The sequence below is a fragment of the Canis lupus genome, chromosome 17, assembly GCF_011100685.1.
Source record: "Canis lupus familiaris isolate Mischka breed German Shepherd chromosome 17, alternate assembly UU_Cfam_GSD_1.0, whole genome shotgun sequence".
In the NCBI taxonomy this organism is placed as follows: Eukaryota; Metazoa; Chordata; class Mammalia; order Carnivora; family Canidae; genus Canis; species Canis lupus.
The window spans coordinates 61,681,111-61,696,206 of NC_049238.1; the positions used below are offsets into that span (position 1 = coordinate 61,681,111).

Genomic DNA, 15,096 nt, shown 5'->3' on the forward strand with positions numbered 1-15,096 from the left:
ACCTCTTAATCTTTCCTCCATAGGATTTATCACACTCTAGTAGTCTTGTTTGCTTACTCATTCACTGTCTTTCCCCCACTAAAAATCAGCTCAGTGAATGTGGGACCTGGTCCGTCTTGTGGAGTGTATCATCAGAGCCTATGACAGTGCCCATAGCAGCGGTGAATAGATATTTACCGAGTGAGTTATGACAAGTGACATCTCTTACATCAGTCTGAGTAATCTGAAATGATCTGTTGGAATCGTGAGTCATGATTACATATATAGCCAATGTGTATTTTCACTATTTATTGTGCAGCTCTGGAAACTGCTTCCATCATGCAAATTCCATTCCTCCCACGTTTCTTCCTCCCTGGCACAAATGTACTGACTCTAGTGTGTGCTTTAAAAAAATGCTATTGCTTTATTCACTACCAGCAGGACTGGCCTGCACAGGGTGGTGGACACTGTGGGCTCAGGTCTGTGTAGGATGTGAGAAGGATGTGATGATTGGGAAGCTGTTTTGAAGGAAAGAGGTGGTCTGGAGGCCAGGCCCAGGAACCCCTCCGATTTACTTCCGGAAATGGGGAGACCTTGTAAAGGAGTCATGGCAAGCTATGGCCATGCCACCAATAAGATTAAGAAATTCTTGGAAATCCAGCTGCCCATCAGAGTTGAGGTCCAGTTTCTTCATCATGCGGTCAAGGACACCAGGGTCCTTCTGGTTCTGCAAAGATAACAATATCCGTAATAATGATGCTATTAATAATACAGTTAATTTCTACTGCCCTTTCTAAGATACTTTCCATTATGTTGCCACATTTTAGTCTCACAAGAGTATGCGGTACATTCCCACGTCCCAGACACAGAGGTGGACTCAAACAGGTGAAGTGACTTGCCTGAGGGGAGGACCTGTGACTGGAACCCAAGTTTTCTGGCTCCCAGTCCAGGGTTCCTCTGTGACAGTTAGGGGTTGTTCAATTTTATAAAAGCAGTGGAACACTTTTTCAAGTATTGCATGTCGCTGCAATGTACAAACTGTACAGAAGTGGAGTGATCTGAGGCGGAAAGAGGATGCTGGCCCCGATCTGCCTCATCCTCCACTCAGCTCCCAACACATACATGCACTCACAGCCACGAGTTGTATACGGCTGTTTAAATCAGGAATTTAGAAAGTCAGTCCTTAAGTGGCACCTGTGCTATTGATAGTGCAGATATACAGAACATTATTTTCATCATCACAGGAAGTTCCATGAGACAGCACTTCCCTAGAGGCTTTGGGATGGAGGAGTAAAATTTGCAAACTACCCTATTACATCATTTACCATTCCATATGCCTCTTCCCCAAATGAAAGAAACAAATCACCATGCCCTGTGTCATGTAGTTTGATAACTTTGATCTTTGAAGTACACCTTATTCAAAGGAAAGAAGAAAAGGTCCTTTAGTGGTCAGAGCTCACTCAGAAGCTTAGGGGGTTCAGCCTTGGCTATGCAGGCCCCTGGCTTGGAGTGAACAAAAAGGAGGCAGGAGTGTGGGCTCAGCTGCTGGGCCTTTACTTCTAATGGTGTCATTTGGAGCTCTGGGTAGTTCGGGGGCCGGGGGCTAGGAGCAATACCTTTGTGAAGGCAGCCAGTTCTGTATTCATGAAGGTTAGGAACTCTGTCTTGGAGAGTGTGCAGTTGTTACCCTCCTTTCCAGCAAACTTCTGGAAAACAGCAATCAGAGACTCGATGCACCGCTCAGTCTCCGTAGGGCTGGACATTTTTGCCTTCAGACAAAAAAAAAAAAGTCAGGGCTCAAACAACGGATAGATGCCAGAGAACACTCAAAAGAATCTCACACCTTCATTTTGGGGGCAAAGCAGTTTCCTGAAAGAGTAGGTCATTTATTAGGGGGCAGAGGGGCCCAGGACAAACCCAGAAAGTCATATTCTGTGAGCATCCCTCCCCTGTTGGCTCACAGTTTTATTCTAGGTGAAACATAGTGAGGGTATACATAGAGCATGTGGGTGTGTCTAAAAGCATTAGAGTGCCTAGAGAGAGAGAGTGTGGCAGGTTTCACTTATGCTTCTAGAATTTCTGAGTAAACATATGTATAACTATACATCCACAGATCCATAAGCACATGAAGCACTGTCTAGAGATGAAATAATTTCCTGTTTTCTAAGAAGATACAGAGGCTATAGGGATGAATGAAATGGCAGCTTTTCACAGAAACACTGAAGGGTGCCTCGGTGGCTCAGTTGGTTAAGCATCCAGCTCTTGATTTCGGGTCAGGTCATGATGTCAAACCCTGTGCTGAGCATGGAGCCTGCTTAGGATTCTCTCTCTCCCTCTGCAGCACCCCCCTCCCAATAAATACATGAAAATAAAGCAATACTAAATTCCTGGGACTCCTGCATTTTCTTGAAGAAAATTAAATCAACTATCTATTCATTTATTATTATTCTATGTGGGATGGGAGATCTGAGAGTTCTTTGGATGTTCAATAGCGGCTTTCACATCGAAGGTCAATAACCATTAATTTTACACGTGAGGAAATGGAGACATGAGAAGGGAACTGACAGAGTCACCCCTAGCTAGAATCTCAGCCTTCAGGTCCCTTTGTGCAGTCCTTGCCCTTTGTTCCTTCTATTTCCAGATGCCACAAATTCTTACAGGAATGGCGGGAGGAACTTCTCTGGTCACTTCAAACCACAAAGGTGGATCTCAGGAAGGGAGTTCTCAGGTTGCCACTCACAGCAACCCTGACATCTACAGAGCTAAACCTCAGTGGTGGTCGCATCTGGAGGATTCTGTGTTGTGCTCTTCTTTCCTTATAACAAGATTCTTCAGGGGAGTTCTGTTTTGCAAACCTCCAGGTCATTCCTGCCCCCACCCGGTTCCTCTGCTGATTGGGGCTGGCAACTGCAGGCTTTGGGGACAGGTGTCTGTCAGGCCCTTCCCCTGAGGCTTTACCTTCAAATGTTAACGATGAACTTTGGATGGTGCCATTCACAATTTGGGATTTAGTCATTAATTTGGTCTTTGCTAGGGCTTCCTGGAGGCTTCCAATCCCCGTAGTTAATGTGCTACAGATTGATCTGAGCCCTTAGCTGCTCAGCTTTGGGCTCCTTCCTTCCTGTAACCTTTTCATCTGCTTTAGCATCTCATAGAGCTGCCCACTGCCCAGAGCATGTGGCAATATCTGTAAAGCCCCTTCCGGGGTGGTTCTAATGAACTCTTCCGGAAGTGGATTCTTTCCCAACAGTCATGTTGTTGGAACTTTTTCTTTTTTATTTTCTCAAAGAGAACTTTTTCTTAAGGAAAGAAAAATGTTTGTAGGTCCAGGGTTTGAGAATGAAACAGAATACCCTAGCCTAGAAACTGATGTGTTTGCTCAACAGCCTTATCAGGACTAAAATTTCACTGTCTTACTAATGTCAGTTGACAGGAAGAAGGTCATTTGGGAGGGCAAGACCTTTCTCTAGGCCTGCGCCTCTGCATCTTTTCCTTGTGGAATTCAGATTGTTTTGCTTTTCTAGTTTCAAAGTAGCTTCTGCTTTATTTATTTTTTTCCCTTCCTTAACTTCAGGACTATAATTTAGACTATTTTTTTTTTCTTCTTGCGAACTGTTGCTATTAGCCACACATGGGAAAAATTAAAACCTCTGTACTTCTCCTCAGGGGTAGTTTTCCAAAGCAAAAGAAAGAAACACAATTACCAAATTACTGCAATGGAACTGCAAAATTTGTAGAGCTGGAGGGGGCTTGGGAGACGGTTCTCGACCATGCTGGGTCTGCCTTTCCAAGGTGTTACTCCCTTTTTGCGTGGAAAGGGAGGAGGAAAGGAGTAGGCAGGGATAAAGGTTGACAGGCTGGAGCAGGGGCTGGCAGTGTGTTGTGTAAAGGGTCAGACAATAAGTATTTAGGCCACTGTGGTCCGCGTCGCGTCTGTCAGTCTTCTGCACCGGGGCAGCAACCGCACACACACAACTCACACAACTCATGAGTGAACGGGCGTGGCCCTGTGCTAATAGGACTTTGTCAATTAAGTTTGATTTTCATATCGGTTCACGTGTCACCAGGTGTTAATCCTCCTCTGATTTTCTTTCAACCACTGAAAAACGTACAGTGTACAGCTGGTGGGCGAGAGAAAGGACCTGTGGCCCGCGGGCGCAAGTGTGCTGACGGCCTTCACCAAGGAGGCGGGGAGGACGGGGATTCTGCAGGTGGGGCTTAGTGGAAGAGTTAGAGGGCGAGCTCAGCCGGTGGGCAGGGGCTGAGAGCTCGCGAGCAGGTGCGGGCGGGAGGGCCTGGAGACTGCGGGTTCCGGGGGCCGAGGGGGCGCGCCCAGCTCCTCCCGCTGCGCTGCGCAGGCGGGGGCGGCCGCTCCGAGAGCCGCTACCTCCGGGCTTGCACCGCTGGGTCCCACCAGCGCCGTTTCCTGCCCTAGCGCCGCCGGGCGCCCCGGCTCCCTCCGTTAACTCATCTCCAGACTCCCAGGGCCCGGGCCGTGGGTCAGGGGCCTGCCGCCCCGGGACCCCGCCCTCGCCCCTTCCGGGGGTGGAATCGCGCGGAGCCCCCACACTCCGTTAACTCGTCTCCAGGCTCCCCGGGTCGCGGGTCAGGGGCCTGCCGCCCCGGGACCCCGCCCTCACCCCTTCCCGGGGAGGGGGGGGACCCCGCCCTCGCCCCTTCCGGAGGTGGAATCCCGCGGAGCCCCCACACTCCGTTAACTCGTCTCCAGGCTCCCCGGGTCGCGGGTCAGGGGCATGCCGCCCCGGGACCCCGCCCTCGCCACTTTCCGGGGGGGGGGACCCCGCCCTCGCCCCTTCCGGGAGGGAACCGCGCGGAGCCCCCACCCTCCGTTAACTCGTCTCCAGGCTCCCAGGGCCCGGGCCTCGGGTCAGGGGCCTGCCGCCCCAGGACCCCGCCCTCGCCCCTTCCCGGGGGGGAACCGCGCGGAGCCCCCACCCTCCGTTAACTCGTCTCCAGGCTCCCAGGGCCCGGGCCTTGGGTCAGGGGCCTGCCGCCCCGGGACCCCGCCCTCGCCCCTTCCCGGGTGGGGGGGACCCCGCCCTCGCCCCTTCCCGGGGGGGAACCGCGCGGAGCCCCCACCCTCCGTTAACTCGTCTCCAGGCTCCCAGGGCCCGGGCCTCGGGTCAGGGGCCTGCCGCCCCAGGACCTCGCCCTCGCCCCTTCCCGGGGGGGGGGACCTCGCCCTCGCCCCTTCCCGGGGGGGCACCGCGCGGAGCCCCCACCCTCCGTTAACTCGTCTCCAGGCTCCCAGGCCGGGCCTCGGGTCAGGGGCCTGCCGCCCCAGGACCTCGCCCTCGCCCCTTCCCGGGGGGGGGGACCTCGCCCTCGCCCCTTCCCGGGGGGGAACCGCGCGGAGCCCCCACCCTCCGTTAACTCGTCTCCAGGCTCCCCGGGCCTCGGGTCAGGGGCCTGCCGCCCCAGGACCTCGCCCTCGCCCCTTCCCGGGGGGGGGGACCTCGCCCTCGCCCCTTCCCGGGGGGGCACCGCGCGGAGCCCCCACCCTCCGTTAACTCGTCTCCAGGCTCCCCGGGCCTCGGGTCAGGGGCCTGCCGCCCCGCGGGACCCCGCCCTCGTCCCTTCCCGGGGGGGGGGGACCGCGCGGAGCCCCTTCCCGGGGGGGGCACCGCGCGGAGCCCCCCAGCCCAGCGTTCTATCAACTCCGCCCGGGAGCCAAAGACCCCCCAAGAGGCCGCCCCTGCCCCGGCCGCTCCACAGACGTAACTTGGGGCTGCTTCCTTCTCCGGCCTCTGGGCCCCAGTTCCCGCTCTCCCCGCCGATTTATTTTCCCTGCCCTGTTTCTTGCCACGTCCACACAGCAATGGTGCATCAAGCGCGGTGGAGAGCCTCGAAGATAAGAAACAGGTGGGGCTCACCATGTGTTCGCGGGACGGGCACGAAGCGGTCCGGCGGCGGCGGCGGCGGGGGAGCGCAGCGCTGGGAGCTGGGAGCTGGGAGCTGGGCGCGGCGGGCGGCGGGTGTGGGCTCGGGACGGCCACGCCGAGGCGGGGCGGGGCGGGACGGGGAGGGGCGGCCCGACTCCTGCGCTCGGGTCCCCTCCGCCCCGGCCCGCCTCCCCTCCTCCCCCTTCCGGGCGCGGATCCCCGCCCGTCCCCGCCCGCTTCCCGGGACTCGCTGTTTGTGTTCTGAAGGCCTTGGAGATGGGAAGGACTTTTCCGAGTCAAAAGTTTCGCACGGCGGGCGTGGCGTGGTGCGCCCACGCCGGGGACTCTTCCGCGTGCAGCTCCTTGGCTCCTTCCGGTTACGGAGGCGCCACACGGAGGGGCCGCCAGCGTCCCCGGAAGCCGAGGCTGCCTGTCGCTTCACACCGACGACGGCCAGCAGAGCAGGCAGCGCTGCTTCGTGCCAGGTGCCGCGCCACGGCCTCGGGCGTCTCCCGGGCGGAGGACGGGCAGGCCACAAACCCCGGGCCACTGCCGTCGACCGCGGGCGGTGAGGGGGGCCCGCAGGCCTGCGCAGAGCCGGAAGCTGTGGTTCTGATCGTGGGCCGGCCGCGTTCTCGCGATGCTTTTGGCGACTCCCCTGTCTCCTCAGAGCTCCGTTTCCTTCTCCGGTAGAGGTGGGGACGTTGCCTTTCCTGTTTCACGAGACTGCCGGGACTGTGCGGTGACACGACGGCGCCGAGGGGGCTTCAGAAACTGCAGAGAGGGAGCCAAGGACGACGGCCCGCAGGCCCGCAGCGCTGGCCGCTCCCGAGCGCATCCGCGTCTCCCCTCAGTTCCTCCAGACGCGAATTTCCTTGAATTCCCTTGAAAGCCCCACCTCAGCCCCAGACTCAATGATTGAAGAAATAGCCTGTTTTGGGGACGCCCGGGTGGCTCAGTGTGTTGGGCGTCTGCCTTCGCCTCAGGTCATGATCTCAGTCAGGGTCCTGGGATAGAGTCCCCTGCGGGGGAGGGCGGGGGCTGCTCAGCAGGGAGGCTGCTGCTCCCCCCCCCATCATGCTCTTTCTCTCAAATAAAATCAAGAAGAAGAAGGGGAAGGAGAAAAAGAAAGAAGATAACCCGTTTGTCTCCAATCTTCGCCTTCGCTGCGAATGATACCGCCATTCTTCCATTCTCCCTACTTGAAAACTTTGCAGTCAGATTTTGAGTGTAAATCCCTTTCTTACTCCCAAATCTTAGCAAGTGCCAACTCCTATCAGTTGTATTTCCATACTCTCTTGGATCTGCCCTCATGGTCTCTGTTCCCACGTCCACTGCTCTAGTTTAGATCTTCATTCCCTCTTTCCTGCACTTTCCTAACTGGCCTCTTGCCCCTCTAATCTATTCCTTTGACTGTTAAAAACACATTGTCCTACTGTACAGCTCTGATCTAAAGCCCACCTAAAAAACAAACCGCAACCAAAGAATGAAACAAAATGGCTCCTCCATGCCTTGTATATAAAATACAAGCTTCTTAGACTCTACTGAATTGAAAAAAGTTCTTTTGCCAAATGATGAATGAATTCTTCAATTTACTTATTTAGCAAGTATTTTTGGAAACCTACTATGTGCCAAGACCAGTGTTATGCACAAGAAATGCATATATGGATATGATATAGTGCCTGCCCTTGAGGTGATCTGGAAATAGACTTTACTCATGGTGGTTTGAGGGGTGTTCCGTGGATGGCTGCTATGGTCCACAAATATCCTAAAGTTATATATGAAATTTTCTGCATAAGAGATTTTCTTTCTCGGGAATGATCTATAACTTTCATCTGATTCTCAGAGAAATCTAGGATTAAAAATATTAAAGAATCGTTAGTCTAAATGATTCCATTCTCGAGTCATGGAACCTTCCATACCATAATCCTCTTTAAGGGAAAGCACCTTACTTACAGCCCCTGCTGAAGGGCCAACTCTGTTGTGACTTTTTGCAGGATTTGACTGTGTGCTCACTATCACAGGTGATTGGATTGAGGTTAGCTCTGGACTCAAGGGACTGCCAAACCACAGAAGACTGCAGTGGATGTTTCATGACATGACATGGAACCATGAGCTAGGGCCATTCAGCTTTTTGTCCTTCAATTTCCCTTGGGAAATTGAAATTAGAAACATGGAGAATTAGACATTTAGAAGAGCTGATGCTGAACATTTGCATAGAGAGAGACCCATGAGGTCGTGGCAAATCAAAATTACAAAGAAGTGGACACTATGAATAAGTAGAAGCTATGAAGTTTAGAAAGAATGCACAGAACAGAGGGGAAAATAAATGAGTCACCAGCTGGAAATAAAAGAAGTAGCTACTTGGATTTTAGCTGAGTTGTATAAACAGTAGAAGCCCTAAGAGCCAGAGCCTGTGGTCCAACTTTACTGGTGTTCTTGTTCTTCCCAAACCTGGTGGTTCAGTTTTCCTGATTTTCTGTGAGATACTTGTTCATTCAATAACTCATCTGCCCTGTGAGGTAGCTTGAGTGAAATCAAAGGAAAGAACTAAACCAAGTAAGTATGAATTGTCTAGAACCAGGTCATCAGCTCCTTTCACTTAGGACTGCGGTGTTGTTAGCTGCTCAGGGTCGTGCTGAAATGGGTTTATTACTAGATTTTCGTCAGTGGAAGGAGAGTTCGGGATAGATGGCGGGCAAAGGTGGATTTGGCAAAGTAAATAGCGCATCAAACTGAAAAGCTAAAGCAGGCAAGGAGCTGAGGACGAGTGAGGGCTGGTAAAGCGATAGCAAGAGACTAAAATGAGGTACAGAGGAGTAAAAGGGTGATTCAGGAAATAAATGTGGGAACTTCCACAGTGCAGGCTAATCTGCATGTGCTACCTGAGCTCTGTGCAGCATTGGGTAGATTCTTAGATGGACACAATGGAGTATGACAGACATAATGACTAGATATGACTAAGGTACAATGACAATGCTGGAAAGGAAATCAGTGCTGTGGGAGGAGGGAAAGCATCATGGTGAAAGTGCTGCTTGAGCTGGGTATTGAGGAATGTTTGAGAATCCAGCAGGCAGGGGGCGCAGTGGTGAGGCTAGGTGAAGTCAGGTATTATGGCAGCGTTCCCCATATACTTGAACTAGAGCGTGTGGTTCCAACCCAGTGCTGCAGCACATTATCTCTACAGGCTCCAATGAGACATTTCTCTGCTCTGTGCCTCAGTTTCCTCATTTCCAAGTGGAGAGAATAGTAGTATTTACTTCATGTGGTTGTGAAGATTAAGAAATAATTCATGTGAAATGCTTGGAACTCAGAGTACTGTTCTCAGAGGAGGCCTCACATGATGGCTTGTGTGGAAGTAAGGAGAGATGAAGCACATGTGTGTTCTCAGGACTTGTGGGCAGTTCTGTAGTCCTGTACTTTGGGTGTGGAGTGATGGTAAATGTGAGGCAGAGGCTGCAGGATAGGAGACTGGAGAGATAAGGGTCAAAGTATTAAGGGCTATGCTTGCAAGTTTGGATTGTATTCTGGGCTATCTATCAAGAACCACCGAAGAGTCTTATGTAGGAGAGTGACATGGTACACTGCACCTTTTGAGAAGTATAGCAAATATACTAGAGAGGAGAGAGACTACAGGCACTGAACATAATCAAATATTGTTGCAATGACCAAGGCAAGATGGCCATGAAGTTGGGGAGAGGAAATTGCTCAGTGCTGAGAAGGCAGAAGCAATTGAACTCGGTTCCTGGGTGGATGTGGGGGCTTTGGAAGAGAGATGAAATCACTGTAGGAGAGAATAGGACTAAGAATATCACATTTGCTTGTAACTGTTTTAAAAAATTTTTGTTTATGAGAGAGAGAGAGAACACAGGGGAAGGGCAGAGGGAGAGAGAGAGAGAGAGAGAGAGAATCCTTAGAGTCCCCACCTAGTGCAGAGCCTGTCGCAGAACTCAATCCCAGAATTCAGATCATCACCTGAGCTGAGATCAAGAATTGGCTGCTGACTGAGCCACCCAGGTGCTCCTGCTTATAGCTCTTCAAATCTCTCTCATCTCAGGGCTTTTGGACCTCTATCTAGGTGCAAAGGTGTCTATAGTCAGTCATCTTTCTCATTCTCCTATTCATCTGTCTTTGTGCGGGCTGCCATAATCAAACACTATATATTGGGTGGTCTAAAGAACAGAATCTATTTTCTCACAGTTCTAGAAGCTGGAAGTCCAAGAGGAAAGTACTAGCCAATTTAATTCTGAATGAGCATTCTCTTCCCAGCTTGCAGACTTGGTTGCTTTCTAACTGTTGTGTCTTCATGTGGTGGAGAGAGAGGGAAAGATCTCACTCTTCTTCTTATAAAGACACAGTCCTATTGAATTAGGGCCCTGTTCTTAGAGCCTTTAATCACCTAATCATTTAACCATATTACCTTCTAAAGACCCTATCTCCAGATAGAGTCACATTAGGGTTTAGAGCTTCAACAAATAAGTTTTGTGGGGGAAGGGAGAACACAGTTAAGTCATAACATCATCCCTCTTAAAACTTAGATATTGTCTTCTCTAAGTTGGGCTCCTACATGGCTCAGTTAAGCATCTGACTCTTGATCTCAGGTCTTGCTCCCAGGATCATGAGTTCAAGCCTAGTGTAGAGCCCACTTAAAGCAACAAACAAATGACCCCACCCCCCCAAAAACCTGTTTTTTCTTTAAGTATTCCTCATTTGCTAAGGTGGGGCCAGACATCTAATATATCCAGCCCAAGACCACTGTACTTAGAAAGGTCTGCTTGCAAGGTTAGCAGTGGCCCTGGTCTGGCCTCTGGGAACTTGGATTTTGAGAGGTTTCCCACCATTCTCTTACTGTGCCTGAACTGTACAAAGCATGTGGTTTATGCCAAACACCTCTTTCCTTCTGGGAATTTGGCTTTTTTACATATGCCAGACAAGATGTGCCTATGCAACCAGCCTCCAGTAAAAACCTTGGATACTGAGTATCTCCTGAGGTTCTCTGGTAGACAGAACTTCATATGTATTGTCACATTTCGAAGCCAGAGGAATTAAGCATGTGTTGTATCCATCAAATGCTCTCCCATAGTTCCTTGTATTGTGCTTTTTACCACACTCTACTATCCTTTTCTGTTTACTTGTCTTGCTCATGAGACTGCAAGCTACTTGAGGACAGAACCGGTCCCCTGCTCAGTACAGCATGCCCAATACTCAGTACACATGCTAAACAGTTGTATACAACCCTGTAGGGAGGGTCTTCTCTGGATGTGGAGCTGACCTAAGCACTGGGGTGATAGTGGCTAACAAGGCAAATGAGTTCTGTTCCGATGGCGCTCAACCTAGCTTTTGTGGATAAAACCAATCTTTAAAGAATAAGGAGGAAGGAAAGAAAAATAATCAGGAGACCCAAAGCCTTCTCTGGTGTCATGAAGTCCATGGAAGAGAGATCTCCAAGATGGAGGGAGTGAGTGGTGGACAAGGTGAAGGTCTTCAAAGAGACAGAGTGTGATGAAGCCTGAAATGCATTCCCTGGATTTGGCATTTGTATCTGAGGAGACCTTTGCAGAACATTTATAGTGCAGTGGTATGAGAAAGGCAAATGACAGTGGATTGGGGGGTGAATGGGAGGCAAGGAGTGGAGGCAGGGTATGGATTGCTCATTTGAGAGGACTGATTATGAGAGAAGAGAGGCAAGAGCAGAAGCCAGAGAGGGCTAGCTCAAGGGAGGGTTTAAAAACATCCAGCGAGGGGTGCCTGCATGGCTTTGTCGGTGGAGTGTTGGGGTTGTGAGTTTGAGCTCCACGTTGGGTATAGAGATTACTTAAAAGAACATGAGAGACTCCTAACTCTGGGAAACAAACTAGGGGTGGTGGAAGGGGAGGTGGGCGGGGAGTGGGGGTGACTGGGTGACGGGCACTGAGGGGGGCACTTGATGGGAGATGGGATGAGCACTGGGTGTTATTCTATATGTTGGCAAATTGAACACCAATAAAAAATAAATTTATTTAAAAAATCTTTAAAAAGACACAACAATATCCACGGAAGGCATGAAAAGGTTCACGGGCCATGGAGAAGGAGTTCTCAGTGTGAGAAGGCAAATGGACAGGATTGAAAGGAGATAAATGATAGAGCAAGTTACCCTAGGAGCTGGGAGTGGAAAGAGAAAATCAGGAAGAGGCTGTAGATAATCCATAGATTTGAGAAGGCTGCGGAGGAGCAGCCTCTCTGATGCCACTGTCAACATCATGAAGCAGGGGTGAGGACATCCGTGGTAGTGGCCAGAGGTCTCAAACATGGAGAGGAGAGCTAACCCAGAACGACTGAGTACTGTCAAAGTGCAGATAACTCCAATTTATAGTGACTCTAATCCACATGTTTGTGTGATTGTTTGGCTGTATTTCTTCAGGTGTGCTTAGAAATCTGGTCATTGGATCCAAGAAAGAGATTTGTGGAGTAGATTTAGGGTTAGGGCTTCCCAGGATGGATGTAACACAAGGATTAAGAGATTGAAGGAGTGGAGGGTATTGGTGGGAAAACAATCTACTTCATTGCACACTGAGTACAGGACAGAAATGGAAGAAGCAAGGACACAGAGATGGGTGGGCACCAAGTTTCCATAAAGTCAAACAACAAGTGGAAAAGTGGGAAGGAGAAAGCTGGGGATATGAGAAGTTAGTTATTGATACACTATTATCTTCCAGTGAGTTTAAAGGTATGTTTTTAGGTAGAGCCCTTACGAATGGTGGAAAATCCAAGCATGGGTATGGGCATTAAGCTGACCCCAGTTTACATGGAGTGGGCATGAAGGAGGAGGTCAGGAAGCTGTGAGGGGGAGGGTGGGTGGATGATTCCCATCAGTGCTGAGCTTCCTCCAGGATGATGAAGGGGTAGGGATGAGGGCAGAGCATGAAGCAGATTAGAATGTCTCAAGTGAAACTGGTGTGTGGCACTGACGGGTTGGGGCAGAAGCTGCCACTTTCCTTTATATATGCTATGCTTTAACCAAGTGGAATCATTGGTCATTACCAAAAAATCCTCCATACTTATGTATTTCTTTGCCATTGCTCAAGCTTTCTCTGGGAAATATCCTTTTTTTTTTCCTTTTTGCAATTTTAATTTTTAAATTTATTTTTATTTTTTAAAAGATAAACTTTACACCCAATGTGAGGCTTGAACTTACAACCCTGGGATGAAGGGGTGCATGCTCTACTGACTGATAGCCAGCCAGGCACCCCTGTATGGGGAATATCCTTAACTTCAGTTCCCTCTGATGAAATTCTATGGCTCCTTCAGTGAAGCTTCTCCTTCATGAAGCTCTCCTGATCTCCACCACTCCTCCTTGGCTCCTCCAACCATATTTCATAAATTTTGTTTTGGAAGAGAGGGTTTTGATATTCTGCTATATATTAAAGGGATTTATGTTAATAGATGTTTTATCTTTTCTGATACCATGTAAGTTCCTTGAAATGATAGGCCAATCTGTCTTGTTCATCTTTGTATCATTAATACCAGTTTGCACAGAGTAAGTCCCAGCGAGTATTTGTGAAATTGACTGAGTGGTACAGTTTCAGAGTAGGGGCTGTATCTGTTTTAATTTTGTGTGATTTAACATTCATGACTTAATGTTAAGTAACTTGTTGCTCCAATAATTGTTTGACTCTTTATGTTGTTTTTCTTTTTTTTTTTTTTTAACTTTTATTTATTTATGATAGTCACAGAGAGAGAGAGAGAGGCAGAGACATAGGCAGAGGGAGAAGCAGGCTCCATGCAACCGAGAGCCTGACATGGGATTCGATCCCGGGTCTCCAGGATCGCGCCCTGGGCCAAAGGCAGGCGCCAGACCGCTGCGCCACCCAGGGATCCCTGTTGTTTTTCTTTTCTTGGGGGGGAGGATCTCAAGATATTTCTGTTAAGGGTCTTAAACTTATATTTATTAAGTTATTCAATGAGTATTTATTGAGTACCAGATCCTGTGTAGGGTCTGAAGATACAGAGATAAAAATCTCACGGTTCTTACCTTCAAGGATTCCCAAATCTAGTTTGATTAATAAAATAGGAATGGGATCTTTTTAGAAACTGTGCTGTAACATCAGAGGGTATTCACTCAGCTTCCAGCGTAAGCTATTTCCATTTAAGTCCTGGCCAGAAGGTTTACCGCTTGAAGATAAGAACTGTAAGGGGAGGACCTTAGGGTTCTCTCATAATCTGCAGCTCTTGCCCTGAGCACCGGGCCACATCTGAGGCCATTGTAGTATAAATGGAAGCACTAGACAGGGAACATAAAGGCCTGAGTTTGAGTTCCTGCCTCGTCCTCCCTTGCTAGATAGGCTATTTTCTACTTCTCAGCTCCAGTTTTCTCATGTGCAAAACGGGGATAATAATTAAGGAACTAATAAATATAAAAGAGCTCTTTAGATGGTGAGGTGTTATAACCAGTGTTAATTGCTACTGGCAGTAATGCTGTGTTGGTTAAATCAAAGTGTGCTTTGTAAACTCTACTTTGCAGTTGGTGGATGTCTTTACTGTTTTCCCTCCAAGCCCTTCCTCCTCACTTCTGTTGCCTCTGTCCCAATTGTTGACCCTCATTAATTCCCTCAGTGGTGCTATTGTGATGGCATCTTGAGCAGTGCTGGGGGCCCTGTGCAAGCTGGAGTGGTTAGCTGTTTGCTTTCCTCCATTATCTGCATATGTCCATATTTTCTTCATGTTCTTCTAGACATCTTTTGTGCTGCTGGTTGGAAACCATTGAAGTCCTCCACATAATTGTTTCTAGATCTTCAACTGTTGTTAGGTAGAGTTGAGAAATATTCTCTTTCACAATGAGCCAGAGGAAAATTGTCACATTATGTTAAAATTTCTGCTCTGAGGAGGTTTTACCATATCAGATCATATCTAATCTGTTAGCTCTAAATGTGTCATCAAAATATTCTCAGTGAGTCTGTAGTGCTTATTATTATTATTATTATTATTATTTTGTCTGAATTCTTCATTTTGGAATTCAAGGTCCTTTATGGTCTAAGCCCAGCTGTTTTTTCATTATTTACCTTCATTCAAACTCCAGTCAAGTGGGACTTTTCACTATTGTCTATAGTCAGAGATGATCTTCCAGCTGGTTCTCACTGGTAAGGCCACACTGGTTGTTCAAATATTGAAATTCTTCTCTATTTCCCTTCTTGTCTTAATCCCTGCTCAGTGGCCTCTCTTCTTGTCTGAAGCCCTG

General features: G+C 49.2%; 1 protein-coding gene across 1 annotated transcript in view; it reads right to left on the bottom strand.

Annotated features, from left to right (window-relative positions):
• Positions 1 to 273: 273 nt before the first annotated feature.
• Positions 274 to 15,096, bottom strand: part of S100A11 (S100 calcium binding protein A11) — a 30,795-nt gene continuing 15,972 nt past the window's right edge. Inside the window, exons 4-7 of the mRNA XM_038562417.1 lie at positions 6,423 to 6,617; positions 5,874 to 6,318; positions 1,596 to 1,748; positions 274 to 706 (exon numbers count right to left, since the gene is read on the bottom strand). Of these exons, the coding sequence (XP_038418345.1) occupies positions 551 to 706; positions 1,596 to 1,748; positions 5,874 to 6,318; positions 6,423 to 6,617 (949 nt within the window). The 3' untranslated portion in view covers positions 274 to 550. The remainder of the gene's footprint in view (positions 707 to 1,595; positions 1,749 to 5,873; positions 6,319 to 6,422; positions 6,618 to 15,096) is intronic.